This window comes from Macrobrachium rosenbergii, chromosome 48 (assembly GCF_040412425.1).
Source record: "Macrobrachium rosenbergii isolate ZJJX-2024 chromosome 48, ASM4041242v1, whole genome shotgun sequence".
Classification (NCBI taxonomy): Eukaryota; Metazoa; Arthropoda; class Malacostraca; order Decapoda; family Palaemonidae; genus Macrobrachium; species Macrobrachium rosenbergii.
Window position 1 is genome coordinate 29,901,059 of NC_089788.1, and position 21,490 is coordinate 29,922,548.

The following is a 21,490-nucleotide window of genomic DNA, read 5'->3' on the forward strand; positions in this document are numbered from 1 at the left end:
ATATATATATATATATATATATATATATATATATATATATATATATAATGTATGTATGTATGGCAGTCAATGCCTTAAAGAAAACAAGACTGTAAATGCCATATTCATACCCTATGCATCAAGATAACATACATTTTTTATCTCTACATAAAATTAAAGGATTTAGCGATGTACCGGTTAACCCAGTTTTAAGAAGAATAAGTTGTTTATACCGCGTTACAATCATTACCTTGCTTCCTTCAATTAAATGAGAGAGAGAGAGAGAGAGAGAGAGAGAGAGAGGTTCTTGGCAAAGAGGTAAGGTTTCGGAAAGCGATTACTGCAAATCCTAGAGCTAGTGACCTCCAATGATGAGGGTTTAATTGAGATCTGACAACGATGTATTTTACCCCCAACCCTCCCAGCGACGCCACGGCGGACTGGTTTTACTAACTTTATGCCCTTCTTGACCCTACTGTGAATCAACACAGTCGACTAAATACCATACGCACAATCCGCTGCTGTCGTCTAAAGAGGCAACAATGAAATTTATCAAAACTAATCTGAATCACTCCACCTCACCTAAGAATAGCACCCTTAGCCCATGGCTGCTGAGCATCACAACCACACTAAAACTGGTTACAGAGAAGGATAAAACAGCGTTTCAAATCTACAGCTCTGCTGTTTCATCCCTTTGAAGTTTCCATATGAATAAAGCTTCCTATATGCATTTTAAACGATAATTTCCTCACAGATGGTGCCACTGATTTAATCGCAATCTATCTGACTGATGATATCAGGTTGATATACGAACAATAAATGTAAATCAAATTATGCAAAGATAAATTATTCATAGGTAAAATCCTCTAACTCGCTCGTTCTCTCTCTTTACATACACATACACACCTACTCAAACACACACACATATAATACATACATACACACATACATACATACATACATACATACATACATTCATACAGTTATATAATATATATATATATATATATATATATATATATATATATATATATATATATATATATATATATATATTGGTTTGTTTTCCATTTATTTATTATTTATATAAACACACTCACTAAATCATCTAACACTAAATCAACGGACAATAAATGTACATCAAATTATGCACATAAACTATTCATAGGTAAAACCCTCTAACTCTCTCGTTCTCTCACTTTACATATACATACGTACACACGCACACACACACACACACACACACACACACACACATATATATATATATATATATATATATATATATATATATATATATATATATATATATATTATTGTTTTTTTTTGTTTTTTCATTAATTTATCTATTCATTTATACACACTCACTAAATCAACTAACACATGTTGCCCTTTATCTTTGGTTATAACTAAATGCACACGGATATTTGTGTTCTCTTTCGCCTATAATTTGAAACAACTGAAGGCGAGTTTAATTCTATTTTTCTTCTCCACAAAAATCATTATATCAAGCGACAAAAATGCCGACAAGCAAATCAACATGAATTTAGCTGAAAGATCATATTGTTGACAATTGCTAATGTCCAGCATTTACTAATGAATCAAACGACTTGTACATTTTTTCTGCTGTTGTAAAGCCCGGCAGTACAAATCAAGAAACTTTATTGACAAACAGTATTTATATAAAAACTGCTTGCCAGCACCGACAACCCAAACAATTTTCCATGCCTCAGAAGCAGCTTACAGTACAAACACTGTTAGCAAACCGTGTTTCCTGATGTGGATCGAACTCACAAACATAAGGCCCTGAACAAGTGACTTTGAACTGAAAACATTTGACCACCTATCTTGGGTTTGAGCACGAAACCCAGAGATTAGTAGTGTCGTCTGTTACTGACTGAGGTAGCTATCCTGTTTCAACTGACATGAATGTAACTTATGATTCAATTACATTTTAATCAATCATTTCCTGTTTTTGTGATTAAGTGGCACATGATCATCTCACGCCTCAGATCTATAAACTCAGATGTTTCATCATCCCGTTTCTCATGTTATTTGACAGTATATAAGACAGCGCTTCAGTGATTCCATCTTAATCTTTGATAGATGCATTCACGATGATTGATTTTAATTTACTTATTCACATATTTCCACTCCCACCTGTGCCTATTTTCAAATGTTTCCACGATAAAAGCCTTCAGCTCCTTTTCTTTTCTGTTATGGTTGCCTGATCCCAAAGCAGTGGTCAGAGATAATAGATTTCCCATGGTAAGTGAAGCATTCTCTTAGAAAAAGCATAAAGGTAAATTCCTTGCTCAGAATCCAAGATCCCTTTCAGGTGAAACCATAATAATGTATGTATGTATATATATATATATATATATATATATATATATATATATATATATATATATATATATATATGTGTGTGTGTGTGTGTGTGTGTGTGTATGTATGTAACTGAAGAAAATGTTGCTGTAGAGAAGGCTATAATTAAGAAGCAGACAATAAGGCTCACATATATTATTCCATTTTTCCCTGCAGTTCCATTGTGTTATCATTATTGTCTCTAAATCTTTTTCATTATCAAGGGCTTATCTTTTCCTTTAATTTGCTTTTTTTCTCGGCAGGGGAACAAAGGCCATAACACGTGTTAGTCCCGATCACCCACTTAAGGAGAGAGTGAGAGAGATCATCCCCATAAGCTGTTAACAACAGATGTCCTGAATTCAGTTTAAAACAATGTTACCCTGGGGAGGATGCCGTGGTGACCAACCAAGACAGTTTCCCTTGGATCAATTAATGCCTTATTCATAACCCTCCCTCCAAAAGATAACACCACTTTTACCATGTCTCCCTTCCAGATAATCCTTGGACAGACCAGCAAACGATGGATGACACTCCAATGTGTTAATGAACTAGTTTTCCGGTGTCAGATGATGAAAAACACTGATCCCACTAGCAGAAACTTGTTCAAATCACAAGAGGCACTGGACACTCATATGTGGACAGACGTCACCTTTAACCCTTCAGCATCATTGCAGGATATAATGGCCCAGTCCCAAGCTCCACCTTTGAAAGGCTGATCCAAGTTTGACAGCCAGTGACAGCCCAAGTAACACCTAGGTCTATGCAGACTCTGGACACGAAGGACCAATATCATGCTAGGTCTGCCCTGGAAGGAGGCCTACCAAGCCTACTCAGAGTAAATGTTTCTTGAGAGCAGCAGTTGTTATCGAGAGTAGGTCCTGCTGAGTAAGAGGCTCTCCCCTAGGATCCCTGTGGGGCTGGTCAATGATCCTTGCCCTGAAAAAGTTAGATTCTCATTATCACCAGAGAGCCAGCACTCCTTTCAACTGAGACTGGATGTTCCTGTGATGAGGAGGACCTGCCAAAGGAGTTATGCAAATTAGCTAAGCCACTGCTGAGCAAGCATCTGAGATTTTGCTTCATCAGGGTTAAGTTTGTCAAAAATGAGTGGAAGTAAAGCCTTACAGCACAGTAATCCCAGATTTTTTACCAGTCATTTTTAGTGGGAACCAATAAAGATTTCAAGAGAAGAATTGCTCCCCTGTTCATAATTTTTGCCATAACCACTCAGTACATGACTTTGAAATATTAATGCATCTCCTCTATGAAACTGTGGAAACCAGCCTTTAGCTAAAATTTATACTACAGTTGGGATAGACCCTGACTGGCATTCTACTCCCTCATTTTCTAGATTGCAGAAGATCCCCTGCATCCCGTTATACTATCTTCCATTGCAGGTAATTGATTGACCGATTGATTTTGGCTACTAAAACTGGCATCACAACATCTAGGTTATTGGCGCTATAATAAATTAAAATAAAAACTAAAAAATTAATACGTAAATAAATTTGAAAGGAGTTCCATAGGACAAATATTTAAAAACATATGTATATATAATCATATCTATTCACATATACTATCTATATATACACATACTGCATATGAATGATTTAAAATTTATTGAGGAGGACCGCCTCCGTAACAACGATACCTAACTGCTCTATTTTACAATCCCCACTGAGAATTATAGCTATGATAAAATGTCCTCTGTCACGTCCCGTAGAGATTCAAAAGATTGGGGCACTTGACCAGCAAATGTCTCACAGTCAAGGGCACAATACAGTCATTGAAGAATTGAGGATTTTCGCCTGACATCAAGAAAACATGAGTGAGTCTTGTATATACAATCCTTAGCCAGCACAACATCATTTCTTTTCTCTTTGGCATATAGGGATATAACCAAGGAGATACAGATGATGTAATACTGCGCATCTTTTGATTTGTTTCAATTCCTTCCCAAAGGGTCTACCAAAGATTTTTCATTTTCTAACCAACAAGAGGATATACATCCCGATATGGTAGATGGCATCTTCCAGGTTCTAGGGAGGTGGCTGCTGACTTAGCAAGTTGATCAGCTTGCTTGTCCCCAAGAACTCCACCCTGGGAAGGTACTGAGCAAAAATCTATTTCTTTACCTCTTCTTTCCAATAAAAGTAGCCATTCCAATATCTCTAAAATCAGTGGTTGTAAAGGTTAAAAGATTCCAGTGACCGAAGACCACTTCTTGAGTCACAATGTATAGTAAAACTATTTCCATTCTGAGTTAGAACATTTCTTTTATGGCCTTTAAAATTGCATGCAGTTCTGCTGTAATCTCCTGCTTCTTTCTATATCAGGGAAGGCCACTCCAAAGGCGATCCCAGTATCTGACTTTGACTCATCTGTGAAAACTGCAAAAGAGTTTCATGTTGAGAGTAAAGTTCTAAAAATACAGATTTTACTGCCTCATTAGCCATTTTTGTTTTGGCCGAATGAAAATGTCGACAAATTTTACCTCTGGAAGGTTCCAGGGGCTAACTGAATACCTAACTGGTAAAGCCTCCATCCTTGGCATGTTTAATTGTCTGTTTATACATTGTACTTTAAAAGCAAATGGTTGAGGTTGCTTGGGATCATTTTCATAAAATTCTGGCACAAATGCTGGTTTAAGACTTAAGGGGCCTCTGAAATCTGTACCAGCTACAAACCACCAGACGTTGGTATTGAAGATCCAGAGGAATCTCACCAGCATCTACAAGCATGCTCCGAGTGGGAGATGACTTAAATGCTCCTGTAGACAATCTTACTCCTTCATGATGAATTGAACTGAGCATTTTAAGGATATTAGGCTTAGCGGGGGTATACACTTCACAACCATAAGTTAATTTTGAAAGGACCAAGGTTTTGCATTGTCTCAGCATCTGAGTTCGGGCTGCACTCCACGAAGTGTGAGATACAACTTTCAGTACATTCACTGAAGTCAAGCATTTTGTTGTAATATATTTCAGACGTGGAATCCAAGTCAGCTTGCTATCAAAAATCAACCCAAGAAGCCTTGTTTCATCAACACATGAAATTCTCTGCCCATGTATGAACAGATCTGGACCAGGATAGAATCCTCTTATGAGGCAACAGTGCATGGTTACCATTTTACTAGCTGAAAACCTAAATACATTCATCTCAGGCCACTTTACTATATTATCAATGCAGAGCTGAAGGTGGCGTTCATCCACTGCCATCCTTGTCGCTGAAAAAGATATCCAAGGGTTGTCAACAAAAGGAGTATAAGCTATATCTGGGGGAATTATTTTGGATTCCCCATTGATTACTAAGGTTTGGTTGAATACATCTGACATTGTTACTAAAACCTAAACTTGAAATAACCTGTTTTTTAAAAATGCTTTAATAAAAAGAGGCAAATTGCCTCTCAGGTTACATTCATAAAGAACCCTCAGGATGCCATATCTCCATGTTGTATCAAGAGCCCTCTCAAGATCAAAGACAACAGTGAAGTGATGATATTTGTTAGCAAAAACTTCACATATTGAAAATTCCATTTGAACCAACACATCAGTTGTCGAGTGCATACTTAAAAAACCACACTGAGCAGGCAACAGATATTTACCATGCTCTAAGTACCACATCAAATGTATGTTCACCATTTTTTCCATGATCTTATAAATATGCCTGAAGTCCTAGGTATTGACTGAACATCAGCCGAAAATATAACTATTGAAAAAATCAAGAGCATCATCTACACAGGGAAAGTCATCAGCTGAGCCATCTATTGAGCTGTTTTCCTGGAATTTTGCCCAATCAGCTTTACCAAAGTTCCATTTAGGCAGCCTTGAAGATGGAAAATTTAAAGCTACATTCATTACTACTGGAAATCAATTGCTGATAATGTGCCTGTTTGAATGTGAAAATGTGCAGACTTCCCTGTGTTTCGGGTTCCCTCATTTTCACATTCTATGATGGAACACAAGCAATTTCCTCTTTGATTGGTAATGATGTCACTCCCAAAGAGAGTTTCTACTATTCATATATCCCAGAATAACAAAGGGACGTGGTAGATAGAGAGAGATACTGTATATTTTCTTTGCATATGGATCTACACACCTATCACTTGCAGTGTAGACTAGATACTAAAGGATTTTGTTGAGTGTCATTGTAAACATATAAAACTACACCCCCATGGCTTCCTATATTTATATTATAAGTGGAATGATAGGCTGTACACTCATGAACTCAGACATGTATTGTTATCTATCATAGTCTCCTGCAAAACTATACACACAGGAGATACTTCTGATATGAGCAACCTTAATTCTTCCCATTTCACTCTTAATTCCTGACAGTTCCACTGGAGAAAATTAATGAATTCTACTTTGCTTTTGAGGTTGTTAAATTGGAGCCTCTTTTAAGGGCTTTCAACTTACTGCCTTGTTTCTTTTTTCCGGAAGACCAACTGTTTGTGGCTGCCTTCCTTTTTAGAGGGCTATCAATCTTAGGAACACCACACAAAGGAGCACCAGTTACGTAACAGCTGGTGCAGGATCCAGGGAGACACAGGCACCAAATACTGATAATACAGCCTCCAACGAGGCAGGAGTGCCAACTATAGATGGCACAGCCTCCAAAGAAGCTGACACACTAGGTATAGCTGGTACAGCCTCCAAAGAAGTGGGAGTGCCAGATACATCTAGCACTGCTTCCAAAGAGGCAGGAGTGCCAAAAATCAGTGGTGCCACCTCCAAAGAGGCAGGAGTGCCAGAAACCACTGGCGCTGCCTCCAAAGAGGCAGGAGTGCCAGAAATCTCTGGCGCTGCCTCCAAAGAGGCAGGAGCACCAGAAATCTCTGGCAATGCCTCCAAAGAGGCAGGAGTGCCAGAAATCTCTGGCGCTGCCTCCAAAGAGGCAGCAGCGCCAGAAATCTCTGGAGCTGCCTCCAAAGAGGCAGGGGCACCAGAAACAACTGGCGTATCATCTGAAGAGGCAGGAGTGCCAGGAACCATTGGCGCAGCCTCCGAATAGGCAGGAGTGCCAGAAACCACTGGTGCAGTCTCCAGTGAGGTGGGAGTACAGATTGTCACTGATCTTCCCCCTTACATTGCCAAGGGAAGCACCTCTGGTAGCATTTATATTTCTTCTTCTATTAGCAGCAATACTGGAAAAAGGTATTCCAGGTCTAATATACTGATTTAATGCTTTTTCTTTTGCCTCTCTAAATGTGATAAGTTCACTTACCCTTAATGTCTGTATCACCTTTTCTATGATGCACACATCACAGTTCTGTGAAGAAGATGGATGAATCTCTCCACAATGTATACATCTTGCTTCTTTATAACATACACCATGCTCTGGATCACTACACTTAACACATGTGGCAGCCTCGCCTTGTAGCATCTGCCTACAAGACCCTATCACATGTCCAAATTCTTGATAGTGAAAACATCTCCTCGGTCTTGGGGTATATTGCTTAACCTTAAAACATGGCCAGGCTGCTTTTATTACATTAGTCAATCGAGAAGAACTAAACATAATAATTTGGAAGTGGAACTAAGGCTCCATTGATTGTCTTCTTCATTCTTTCAATTCTAATCCCATCTTGATCTTTTAATTCTTCTACCAGGTTCTCCTCCGAATACGTCTTCATTTGGAGTCATCCATTATTCTCTTGGAGTAATTCCAAAAAGCATGTACTGCACAGTCCATTTTACTCCTCTGAGATGGGATGATGCTTTCAATTTTTCACTTTCTTTTGCTGAGGTCGATTCTACTGTCAGTTTTCCTCGACCTTCACATGATATCTTGGGCTCTCAGCCAAAACACTTAACAATGTCTCTGTACACATTAAAAATATCGTTACTAGAATCTTCCAGATTAAAAGTTAAATATTTAACATAAGAGGTTTCAAATATTCATGGTCCTATTTTCTCGTATATTTCTCGTCAATTTCCCTTTGCTTGTGCTGGTGCATTGGGTTCCAGCGTAATTACACTAGAATGTTTCCTAAACCAGCGTAATTACACTAGAATGTTTCCTAAACAATTCCAAACAAAAGTTGTCAGAGGAGGTTCCAGCGGTCAACAACTGTGCCAAAGCAGTATCATCAGAGGGCCTAGGGGTACTCAAATCTTTATAGCTACTACCCATAAAGATCGAAAGAAACAAAAAGAAAAATTAAACCTTAAAACCTTAAAAAGATATCAAAGATATCATCAGCCTTTCATGAAGCTTATTCTTCCGCCAATGGCACAAGTGAGAGCCGACTCCCAAAATGTCCACCCCCTACCCTACCCCACAGGGGATGGCACAACACAACTATGGAATCCAAGTCAATTTGCAATTAAAAATCAACCCAAGAAACCTTGTTTCACCAACACATGAAATTCTCTGCCCATGTATGAACAAATCTGTATCAGGATGGACTCCGCAAAAGTGCATGATTACTGTTTTACTAACTGCAAACCTATATCCTACCATGTCAGCTCACTTTACTATATTATTATTGGTAGAGCTGCAGACTGCATTCAACCACTGCCACCCTTGATGGTGCGAGATATCGAAAGGTCATCAACAAACAAAGTTACATCTGAGGGAATTATTTTGGATACCCCATTGATTGCCACGGCAAACAAGGTTATGCTGAAAACACTACCTTGTGGAACACCTTGATTAAATAAATCCAACGTTGTTGTTGTGCCCCGATGATGCATTAAAGTGCACGAAAGTACTTGGCACTCTGTCGTTTCATTTTGAACTTTCCCAGTGGCTTCAACTAATAAACAAAATCACGCACTTAGTTTTCTGATTTCTTAGTAATGTTGTTCCAACTTGAACCTGAAATAAAAGCCTTGATGAAAAAAAAAGTGCCATATCTCTATGTTGTTTCATAGGCCTTCTCAAGGTCAAAGAAAACAGTATTGCGATGCTGTTTGTTAGCAAAACCTTCAAAGACTGAAGATTCAATTCACACCATCATATCATATGTGGAGTTCATACTTCGAAAACTTCACTGAGTAGGGGACAAATATTTACCCAATTCTAAGTACCACATCAAACATGTATTCACCGTTTTTTCCAGAATCTTACACAGGCCTGATGTCAGTGCCATAGGATGATAATCCTCTATCCTGAAAGGGTCTTTCCCTGGTTTCATAAATGGTAATAATTTTAACGTCTCCCATAGCTTAGGAATGATATGTTCTCAAAAAATTCTGTTAATAATGCTTAATATGAAGAACTTGGTATTTTCTGGTGTACGCTTAACCATTGAGTATTTTATGTTATCCGGTCCTCAAGCTGATTCACTACACTTACTTCAAGCTGATTCAAATTCCTTCATAGTAAAAGATAGGAAGTATTGTTCATTCCTTGATGTAATAAAATCATTTGGTCTATTGGCCTTCTTTGAGTAGAGTAAGGTCTGTCATAATTCTGCTTTGCAAAATTAGTGAAATGATTAGCAAACTCATTTGTGACCAACCGGGGATCTGCAACTTCACAAGGACTGAGCTTGAGAACTGGAGTTGACAAGGAGTAAATCTGATTTGAAATCTTGAACTCTAAGCTACAGGCAGAGATGTTTTTGAATTTAAATATGTAAATTGCCCAAGATTCCTTTCATACCTCTTCAATTTCCATGCAGGTATGACCCCTTGCCTAATGAAATTCAATAAATATGCATGAAACCAAGGGTACTGACTGAAGGCCAGCCGAGAATACAACTGTAATAAAAAAAAAAAATCAATGGCACCACTACACAGGAAAAGTTATCATTCGAGTCATCTATCGAGCTGTGCTCCTGGAATGTTTCCTAATTTGGAGCAACATTACAATTTGGAAACGGTCACTGGTAAATCTATCATTTACCATTCTCCAACTGAAGTCAATAAGGCAGTCATCACTGCTTACAGATAAGTCAACTCCTGGTAAGTGCCCATATGAACACGATATGTAGACTCCCCCGTATTTAGGATTCCAACATTTTCACTTCTACGATGGAACAAAGGCAATGTCCCCTTTGATTGGTAACTATAACACACCAAAGAGGGTTTCTGCTATTCATATCTCCCAGAATAACATTATATATAGTGTTCTTTCATCAACAAAGGCTAACGGAACGAGCAACCTAATATACAGTATACCTTTTCTGGTACAGACCAGAAGGAAATAAGAACAAGGAAAAGAAAATTGGAAAAGGAAGGTGGTTTCATTTCTAAAAGGCAAGAACCAATCATCAAACAATTTAATCCTATGAACATTACCGGTTTTGTTAATGATGAAAGCACCCAAAACATCCAAAATACGGGACGGCAAACGGCCTTTTTAAATTGCCGAGGGAGCGTACATAGCCAGATTTTTTTGTCATCTCGTGGTAAAGTTTTTTTTTTCCCACAAAAAATAAATTGCCATTTCCATTAGTGTTCAATGTGCGCTGGCGAATTTGCTAACTTACCCCAACACAAAAACACAACTGGCCCGTATGGGGATCGAACCCACGACATCCGCGTTATTAGCACGGCGCTCTAACCAACTGAGCTAACAGGCCTCTATCCATTGCGAAACATTATCTCATTATATATTATGACCTTGAGTACCTCGAGCTTGGGATATTGTCGTTCTGAGAGGGTTAGTTGATACGACCTGTGTACAAGAGAGAGTTGATACGCCACTGCGTATGTGGGTGTTACACAGACACACACACACACACAGAGAGAGAGAGAGAGGATGTGCGACTGGGTGAGGAGAGTTGCGGGCGACAGAGAGAGAGAGAGAGAGAGAGAGAGAGAGAGTACTAGTGCTCTAACAGCTAGCGCATCCGAATACGTTCTCAACTTACTTGAAAGGCTTCTGTGAGATTCTTGAGGTTTCCTTATCATCTTTACATCCGTCTCTGAGAGATGGACAAAAACTCTTCAATATTCAGACTAGTAGTTCCATAATAATAATAATAATAATAATAATAATAATAATAATAATAATAATAATAATAATGTGTTTAATGAAAATCCACAATTATATAGTAAATATATTATGTAAAATTAACAAAGACTTTACATGGTAAAATATTTACTACATAATTATGGATTTTTACTACACGGATTGTTTTTCACGAAATTGTGAATCTCTTAGCAATAATAATAATAATAATAATAATAATAATAATAATAATAATAATAATAATGACCTTGCCGACTCCATTGCGTTGTTTTTTTTTTTTTAACTGGCTTGCTCACCTTTATTTCTATCCCAGGTATTTTACACTTACAGAATTCATAGGTGGAATACCAGCTTGCAGTCTGTTAATGCATTTAAACGAACGCTGAGGATATAATGCTGATTTATCTAATATTCACGGAGCGTATAAATGCAGGCATGACACTTATCACTGGATGCTAGGGCTGCATCGTAGAGAGGGGTATGATTGGCGATGGTCAGTCATAAAAACTGAATTGGTATCTGTGCATAGGTGTTTGTGTGTGTGTGTGTGTGTGTGTGTGTGTGTGTACGTGACGGTGGGTAGTGTTGGAGCACTTGTTTGACAGTCATCCTCAGGGCGTTAGCGGTGTGAGCCAGTCCTGTCGCCAGGGATTCTTAATGAAAGGGGCGGCTCACATGTATTAATGAAGGGACATACAGAATCTCTCCCTTCGAATTCACTGAAGGTCGATGTTGCTATTATAGGGTCTCCATCATCTGGGGGCGGCATCTAGGATTTTTCCCGCCTGTGTCATTGCAGGATGCATTAGGGTTTGAAGTGATCAACTCGGTAATGACTGGATGTGGGGATTTTACTTCTGGGCAATGAATAATGAGGTTGATCAGCGTTACTCATAGAGAATAAAGACTTTAATGAAATCCAAACGTTATTTGTGTTTATTGAACAGTATTTTTTGAAAAGTTGTACTGAATGAGCCGTAAGATCCTTATTACCGGATGTACTGGAAAAATACTAAATTTATCTGATATAATCAGCTATTACAAGTTGTCACGTTCTCCCTTTGTTTATAGGTAGGCCTACTCCTTTCGATAAGCCAATAGACCACATCCCGTAAGATAAATTTTAATTGGTATTCTTTCATTAGAAAATTAAAAGCTCGGATTTCAAAACCGCTATCCAAAATCTGAGCATCTTGCCCAACGTACGGCTCGAACCCTTGACTACGAAACAAGCGCCCTGTGCTCTACCGACTCTACAAAGATTTCATTTCTAAGTAAATGTATAAGACAACTGAAAACAGTTAACAATCTTTAAAATTAAGTTAACAAACTGTATCCTTAAAAACGAGTTAACAACCTGTATCCTTAAAACCTTTGAAACTAAATGACATCCACATATATACTACTAAATAACTCGGTGATCAAAGTTATATAGTGAGATAAGACAACTGAAAACAGTTAACAATCTTTAAAATTAAGTTAACAAACTGTATCCTTAAAAACGAGTTAACAACCTGTATCCTTAAAACCAAGTGAAACTACTTATTTCCCTTGACGACTGACATCCACATATTATACTACTAAAGGAGTGCTAACTGGTATAACTCGGTGATCAAAGTTATATAGTGAGATTACCTTAGCACTCCTGAGTAGAGCCTCGATGGCTCAGTCGGTTACAGCAGCAGCTTCGGACTTCGTAGAGGTCTGTGGCGCGGGTTCAAACCCACAGCCGACTGATCAGAGAGGCAGACACTTTGCTATCCGTGTAGACATCCCGGGATTATATATGTAATCAACGGATAAGTTTGCTTAAAAAGCAAATGGATGTTACAGACTAAATGCACACACAAAACAAAGCCACTACAACACCTTCTAAAAACATAACAAACATCTCACACGTCTCGAATCGCCATCAATAACTTCGCTGCTGGGAAGAAAGGGCGTTGGGTCGGGTATGATACATGAAACATACGATCCGGGTCTAAGCGACGTCAGGCAGGGCAGCCGATCGAGACCACAGGTTTACCCCAAAGCCAAATCAAAAAGTCCTTCAAAAAGAAGGCATCGCTTACCCCATACAAAAATGGGAATAAAAGCACGTTAAAAGAAGAAGATTACCTTAGCATTCCTGAGTATTTTATGCATGTTTATTTACAGGATATGGCTTCTTCCCCTTAGCAAGCGTGGTGCCAGAAGGTGTGCTGCTTTCAGTTTTCTGCCAGTTTGAACGGGGTGAGGTAGGTAGCCTCACACAGTGAATATGGATAATCCAAGGCTTGTGCGATACAGGTGCTTGGTTTTTCTTGGCAGTATCCCATGCAAATATTATCCAGAAGTAAAATTCTTGCTTTGTTTATCAAACGCCAAGCGGTATGGCGAGCCTAGTAGTTTTCTAGAGTTTAAGAAAGCTACCATGGCTTTAATACAGGCTAGGATTCTTGCAACCTAGCGTCTCATACAGTAAGCCCGACCAGCGCGAGACTTACTCTTGGAGTCATGAGTTTGAGCCCCACGTTGGGCTAAATAATAAATATATATATATATATATATATATATATATATATATATATATATATATATATATATATATATATATATATATATATATATATATATATATATATATATATATATATATATATATATATATATATTAGAAAAGTCCAGTCCAGAAATATGATGACAATCTCTCTGTAATCATCTAAGGCCACTCTTTGATGCAAAGTATAATTGCTAGTGGCTATATGTCAGTAATGCATTCATCGACATCACCGAGTACGTGCGAACTGTTTACTTTCAGTTTAACTCGTCATCACCCAAGATGCTTAGGAGTTGTTGAGTTTTCGTAAGTCTCTTTTGAATTGAAAAACTCATTTTCCCTACGTGGGTATGGGCATGTTGTATAAAAAATGCTGTAATTTCAACGAATTAACTAAATTATATTCCATAACTTTAAAATAAAAATTTATTTTTAACTACAGTAGAAGAAACATTGCTGTGATAAATAAGTTTCATAATCTCTATTATGCTTACAATATTTATTCACCCAATTAAATATATGGTTTTCACCTTAAATTTGTGTTTAAAGATTTAATTCGTATAAAACAATAACAAATGAAAATGCATCACTCAAGTTGATTCTATATTCATATATGCACGTTGAATCTATATTCGTATTTCACAAATAACATGGGGCCTCACTTCAACAGTACAGCACAGAAATAAATGGGTCACATGACTTTGTTATAAACATTGTAATGCAAATGATATATAGGCAAACGTTATTATAAAACCCAAGTAATGAACGACACAGAGCAAAGCTAATATCTCAAGCGGGATGTCACTTTCTCAGAAAACGTCACCTACTAAACTGACCAAGAACCAGAGAAGTCCAAATTATTAGCGAAGTCGTCTATCCAGCTAATCAAACAAGCCTACATTCATTTTTGATTTTGTAGCATAACACTTTGAATACTTAGGGAAACATGCCCCACATGTCCAGCGTCATCAGCATGGCTTTTAATCAAATAAGCTAACAGACTTCACTCAATCTAGAACACACAGTGAAATATTTTGTGAAATATTCCCTTTTCTTTTCAGACTGGAAAACGTTCATTTATGCCCTGTGGCTTAAACCAACTGGGGAAACACCTTCTAATATTGCATGAACTGCTCTGAGAAAAAATATTTTGCTTGTTGAGATGTAGAAAATCTTGACCAAATTAGGCAAAAGTTGTAACCTACGTTGCTAACACTCCTCCGTTCATTGAAAGTGTTTGTCAAAGCCTTTTCTGATTCACAGGAAGAAAAAATAAAATATTTCACCTCCTGTCATGAAGGACACCATACATGGCATAAGATAGGAAAGGTCTGTGACTTGTTGAGCTCGCTCTTTTGTTGACTTGTTAAGCTCGCTCTTTTGCATATGAATTAAAACAAGGCTACGAAAACAAGGGTACTGTTCGGATTTCTATTTTTCCATAAAAAAATGGAGGACGACAAATCAGCGTTTAATGTATGCGATCATGGCTGGACTGTCGGAATAAAAGGTCCCAGTATGACTGTCAAATACTGAAAGTGGAATGGAAAATGGAACGACCAAGTGCCGCACTCTCGTGTTGACTGTCTATGAAGTACAGGTGTAATTATGATCATTATTCACCTCAGACCAAGGAAAGAGTTAGTTTCCTTTAAAGTTTAAACCGCAATATTTGTCAATCCACACTGTCTCACAATTACATATTCAGTGACGGTTCCATTCGAACTGCTACCTAATTTTGGAACTCGCTTCCTGCTCCTATTCTCCCAGGTTGTTATAATCCTCCATGCTCTAGGGAATTAGTTCATCACTTCCTTTACCTTTCCCTCTCGTTTTCTTCGCACTTTAACTAGATACGGTCGTTGGGTTACCCATTAATTTGACTTGGAAAAAGGTAAATAACACAGCCGCTAGGTAAACAATATCCAAAAGTTTTCACCTCTATAAATTCAATCTACTGGTGTATATTAAAAACTGTATATTTCTTTTTTAACACGAGGCTATATTGTTGCGAGCATGAAAATTAACAAAAAATATATACCAAAATATTTGGGAGATGGTTTTCTATTTTCGCAGTGATAAAAAACACAATTTGGTTCGCAACTGAAAATTGATAACGCATACTAAGAATTGTATATGAAATGGCAAAATGCTGTTAATTGGTTTCATTGCTATAAACCATCTCATATTCTTGGGAATCTTTTATCTTTATTTTTATGCAGGGTAAATATCTGAGAATCCAAAAGAATACCAAATGCTAGAAGAATAAATAACTATCATCTTAAGTAAATCGTCTTGGTAAAAAGCGCCCTCCATAAAATTAATTTTAATTAACAGCTCACAAAATTTATCAAAATTATTTTTTTTACCCTCACTAATTCACTGTGCATCACAAATCCTGCGAGTCGACAATAATACGATGGAAGAGCTTCAACAACAGGTATTTCTGATATTTCAATCTGATTTGGATCATATGGGGTCCTCACGCACGACCCAAGATTAAGATAATACCGACTGGCCTAGATTACAGTCTTTCATTGAAATCACTGAATTTCTAAAACTGCGAGGACCTCTTGTGGTATAAAATCACATTACATTCATTCCCTTAAATGTTTTATATAATTTTAAGGGCATTTTGCGATCAGTACCCCATGATGAATGTGCCAGTAATTTCAAAACACTTACAGCATCAAGACATTTAACTTTCAGGTCTTTCAAATGAGGAACCCACGTCATCCTATGCTCAAAAGTTAATTCTAAGAACCGGGTTGATTCTACACAAGGGATGTATCTGGGACTGGACGTATCTCACTAATACAACAAAAGCGCACTAAAACAGTTTTAAACCAGTCATTCAGTTCTGCCCAGTGAATAATTTTAGCCAATACCAGCTTAATTTTCCTTTCAACCGCTGCCATTCGTTTTCTAGCAAATGATATGGACAGGTCATCTACAAAAAGTGTGGAAAAAATGTAAAGGGGGATAACAGCGGATATCCCATTCATGTCTAAGGCAAATAATGTCGCACTCAGCACACTACCTAGGGGAACTCCTTCTTGCTGGCATTTTCTCTCAGATAGAGTATCGCCTACTCTGACTTGGAAAAATACCTGGATGGACAAAGGCAATTCTCCCCTCAAACCTGATTTATGTATAGTTTTACGTACACCATATGCCTCCAAGCAATGTCATATGCCTTTTAAAGGTAAAAAAAAAAATACAATCACATGATGCTGCTTAGACAGAACATCAGTGACTGATGCATTCTACGGGAACCACATTGGACTGGTGACCAAATACCTCTCTTCTGTAAGTACCATACCAGTCTTGTATTTACCATCTTCTCCATGATTTCACATAAACAGGCTGTCAGCGCAATTGGTCAGTAATTTGCAGCTAAAAATGTATTTTTTCCTGGTTTTTAAAAAAACTAAGAAAAAGGATAATTACCAAACTGTAGGGTAACTGGTATCACGCCATATTCTGTTAATTATACATAATAACTTTGTGTTTACAGATGTTTGCTTTATAATTACATATGGAATCTCACCAGATCCTGGGGCTGTATCATTACAAGTTGCCAGAGCTGAAGCAAATTCTCATTCAGGAAAGGGAAAATTGTAAGATTTCTCTCTTTCTGCTGTAAAACCAAGTAATTTCTGTCTTTCTGCATCTCTATACTGGTGTCTTGGAGCAACTTCAGACTTACATGATATAGTGAAAAAATTTTCAGCTCGGGCATTACTCACTTTGGATACACAACTCGTGTACTGACCATTCATTTTTAAAGTAGGAGGTGGATTTAGTGTATATTTGCTCAAAATTTTTCTTACTTCCCTTTAAACAGTAAATATTCTACTGTTTACTGATGAAACAAAGGGTGACCATGCATTATGTCTAGCTGCTTTCATTGTTTCTTCTAGCTCAATGCAGGGCAGTCAGTTCTGATGACCACCACGGGACTGGTCGCCATAGAAACAGCCCTGTAGTTTTGAGGATAAGAGTAAATTCCTGCTGTGTGAAGTGTTTCAATGAGAAAGTCAAAGTATTGTCTACACTTTGAAATTCATTGCACTGCTTTCTGTACCACTTAACTCATGGAATTTCTTCTAGTTTGTTTTTATAATCAACCATTGTGGTGATCTCTGAATACTTGGGCTTTCATTGGAGTTGATCATTATTGATGCATGATCACTTGTATGGTAATAATCTAGGTGTTTTCCATTCAAAATCGATGAGGAAATTTGAACTTACAACTGAAAGGTCAATACATGATAATGTAACTGTCTGAATATGAAAATGTGTGGGGTCTCCTGTATTACCGAGTCCCACATCCTCACTTTCTATAAGTGATGATATAAGATTACCCCTCACGTTGGCTATAACATCACCCCCACCAAGGATGTCTGGCAATTATATCTCTGAGTAGGAGGAATGGTCGAGGGAGCTGATGAATCATCTTGATCATATCATCATATGAAACAATGTCATTTGGAGGAAAGTACTGAGAGCAAATGGTATAGTATATCTCCTACCAATATCAGTTTGTACAGCCAATGCCTGCAGGGAGTACATAGAGTAAGATTGATTGATTATGAAATTTAGGTCTTGAAGACCAAACGCCGAAACCCACCAGGATTATTCAGCGCAGCAATGAAGATGAAATATATAAATTAGCAAGATGTATTTGAGGAGTATCACAGCGAACATATATTAGACTCCACCATGACAACCCAACTGTTGGTCATAAGGAGTCCTATAGCTTACATATTCCCTGCGGCAAGGAGTGTTATTATCAAGTTTACTTATCTGTAGGCTTATAAAAATACAATTTTGGGAGAGCATTCATGAATAAGTAATTTTAGCTCTTCGTGTTTCGCCCTCAGACCTTGACATTTCCACTGAAGTATATTCGAGAAAATAAGATTTATTTTCTGGGAGACTCTCTCTGTAAGATCTTCCCATACAGATTTTTAAATCTTTAGAATTACTAGAAGATGCACTGGATAATAGAGGTCTTGAGATCTTTGGAGTGTTGCCATTCTTCTTGCTTTTAGTATTATTTATGGGTGCAAGCCGGGGAGCATGATGGGTCTCAACATCAACTTCAATTGACTTGACACCATCTTCTAATAACAATTTGGAAAATGTCTGCTGATGATAATCTTTGATTTTTTGACTTGGGAGATAAGGATCGGGTCTCCCTCTTTTGTGATCATTAAACTGTCAGCTACCAGGGTTAGACACCTTCCGCACATAGTAGCTCCATACTGGGTGAAATTTCCCATAGATCAGGCAAAGACATTGCCAGAGAGAGCTTCGACAAGTCTTTTGTTGGGGAAGGGAGAGTATTCTGTCGTTTATTGCTTCTTGCTTAATAATAATAAGAATAATAATAATAATAATAATAATAATAATAATAATAATAATAATAATAATAATAATAATAATAATAATTATTATTATTATTATTATTATTATTATTAAAAAGGATGGCTGTATTATGCGAATTTATCTTATATAGTGTCTTTTCTATCCTCCTTATGATTTGCTTTTCAGGCTCAGCGATGTTAGTCAGTAACTGGCCGATATTCATGTTGGAAAAGGACAGTGTGCGGAATATTGGAAGTCTTTTATTAAAATATCCAATCAGAAATCGTTCGTCTGGGTTCAGGTTCTATTGTAGGTACCGTCGACATGTTTCGACCAGCTCGTTGGTCATCCTCTGGACGTGGTTGCAGAAGGTCTGAAGAAACGAGGTGCTCGGGTTGGTATTTATAGGGGAGGTCATGATCGGTGCTGAATTATGATTGGCTGCCCGGGGCATGTACCCTCGGGCGGAGCCTTCCTATCCAAGTTCTGTTTTCGTCTTGCGTGCGAGCGGCGTTGTAGTGCTGAGGATGAAGAGAAGAATTTCGATCCTCGGATGCCGAATTTTGATTTGCTCACGCTATGGGGATCGCTCGGTGCATGTCTCCTGGCTGCCATGGGGAGGAGAAAGGTTTCTTGCGTAATGTTGAGTGTTGGTTTCTCCTTCCCAATGTGCAATGCTTCCAAGAGGCGTAGGCGGCGGTGGTCGGTAATTTGGTCAATTACTTCGATGTTCGTGATTATGTCTTTTCTTGCTATTCTCTGGTTATGGACGGTCCTGGCATGATTAAAGATAGCCCCCTCTTGGGCGTGGCAGGAAATCCTTTTGGAGAAACGCATGGTGGTCATACCGATGTAAGAACCGAGGCATCCTCGGACGGGGCATGAGTACCGGTATACCACGTTGGTTTTCTTCAAGGGGTCATGCTGAGGGGGGGCTGGGTTGTTGCGCATAACCAGGCTGCTCGTCTTTCTGCTCTTGTAATAGATAACCAGATGTATGTTTCTGTTGGAGTCAACAGGGCTGACATTATTCTTGATGATGTTTTTGAGGGCGCGTTCGTCTTCTTTATATTTATGATGAAATTGTCCTTTGTAGAAGAGCTCTATGCATTCAGGGGCATCGGGGCGAGGTTCCTGCTGGTACCATCTATCGATGTTCGCGTTGATAGACTCTTCTATATCCCGGTTTGGTGTCCATTGTCGACGAGGGGTTTGGGCTACACGTTCCATTTCTCCGTGGGTGTCGTTCCAGGAGGAGCAGTGCAAGAGGGCCCTCCTGACGTAGGCGCTGATGGTGGAGCGCTTATACCTCTCGGGGCACTCTCTTGCCCCCATTCATACACATGCCCAGGTTCGTGTGTTTCGTGTAGACCCTCGTAGAGAAAGAGGCCTCTCTCTGTTCCACAAGGACGTCAAGGAAGGGGAGGCAGCGGTTTTGGCTTTGTTCGATCGTGAAACTGAGGCAGCTATGGTTGTGGAATGCACGCCTCAGGTTTTCGATCTCCTCTTGCGAATTGGCGCTGATGAAGGTGTCGTCGATGTAGCGCACGTACATCCTTGGTTGGCGTATATCTTCGAATACCCTTTGCTCCACAGTGCCCATATAGAAATTGGCGAAGAGGACTCCGAGGGGAGAACCCATCGCCACCCCGTCGATCGAGCAGAGCCAAAACCGCTGCCTCCCCTTCCTTGACGTCCTTGTGGAACAGAGAGAGGCCTCTGTCCCTACGAGGGTCTACACGAAACACACGAACCTGAGCATGTGTATGAACGGGGCGAGCGAGTGCCCCGAGAGGTATAAGCGCTCCACCATCAGCGCCTACGTCAGGAGGGCCCTCTCACACTGCTCCTCCTGGAACGACACCCACGGAGAAATGGAACGTGTAGCCCAAACCCTCGTCGACAATGGACACCCAAACCGGGATATAGAAGAATCTATCAAGGCAAACATCGATAGATGGTACGTCAGAACCTCGAACCGATGCCCTGAACGCATAGAGCTCTTCTACAAAGGACAATTTCACCATAAATATAAAGAAGACTGAACGCGCCCTCAAAAACATCATCAAGAATAATTCAGCCCTGTTGACTCAACAGAAACATACATCTGGTTATCTATTACAAGAGCAGAAAGACAAGCAGCCTGGTTAGGCGCAACAACCCAGCCCCCTCAGCATGACCCCTTGAAAAAACCAACGTGGTATACCGGTACTCATGCCCGTCCGAGGATGCCTCGGTTCTTACATCGGTATGACCACCATGCGTTTTCTCCAAAGGATTTCCTGCCACGCCCAAGAGGGGCTA

General features: G+C 38.8%; 1 protein-coding gene and 1 non-coding gene across 2 annotated transcripts; both read right to left on the reverse strand.

Annotated features, from left to right (window-relative positions):
* Positions 1-6,863: 6,863 nt before the first annotated feature.
* Positions 6,864-7,343, reverse strand: LOC136831014 (uncharacterized). The gene has a single exon (XM_067090958.1). The coding sequence runs from the start codon at positions 7,341-7,343 to the stop codon at positions 6,864-6,866; it is 480 nt and encodes a 159-aa protein (XP_066947059.1).
* Positions 7,344-10,808: 3,465 nt separating this feature from the next.
* On the reverse strand, positions 10,809-10,882 carry TRNAI-AAU (transfer RNA isoleucine (anticodon AAU)). Its single transcript has one exon. It is a non-coding gene; the product is annotated as a tRNA-Ile (tRNA).
* Between the last annotated feature and the right edge of the window lie 10,608 nt (positions 10,883-21,490).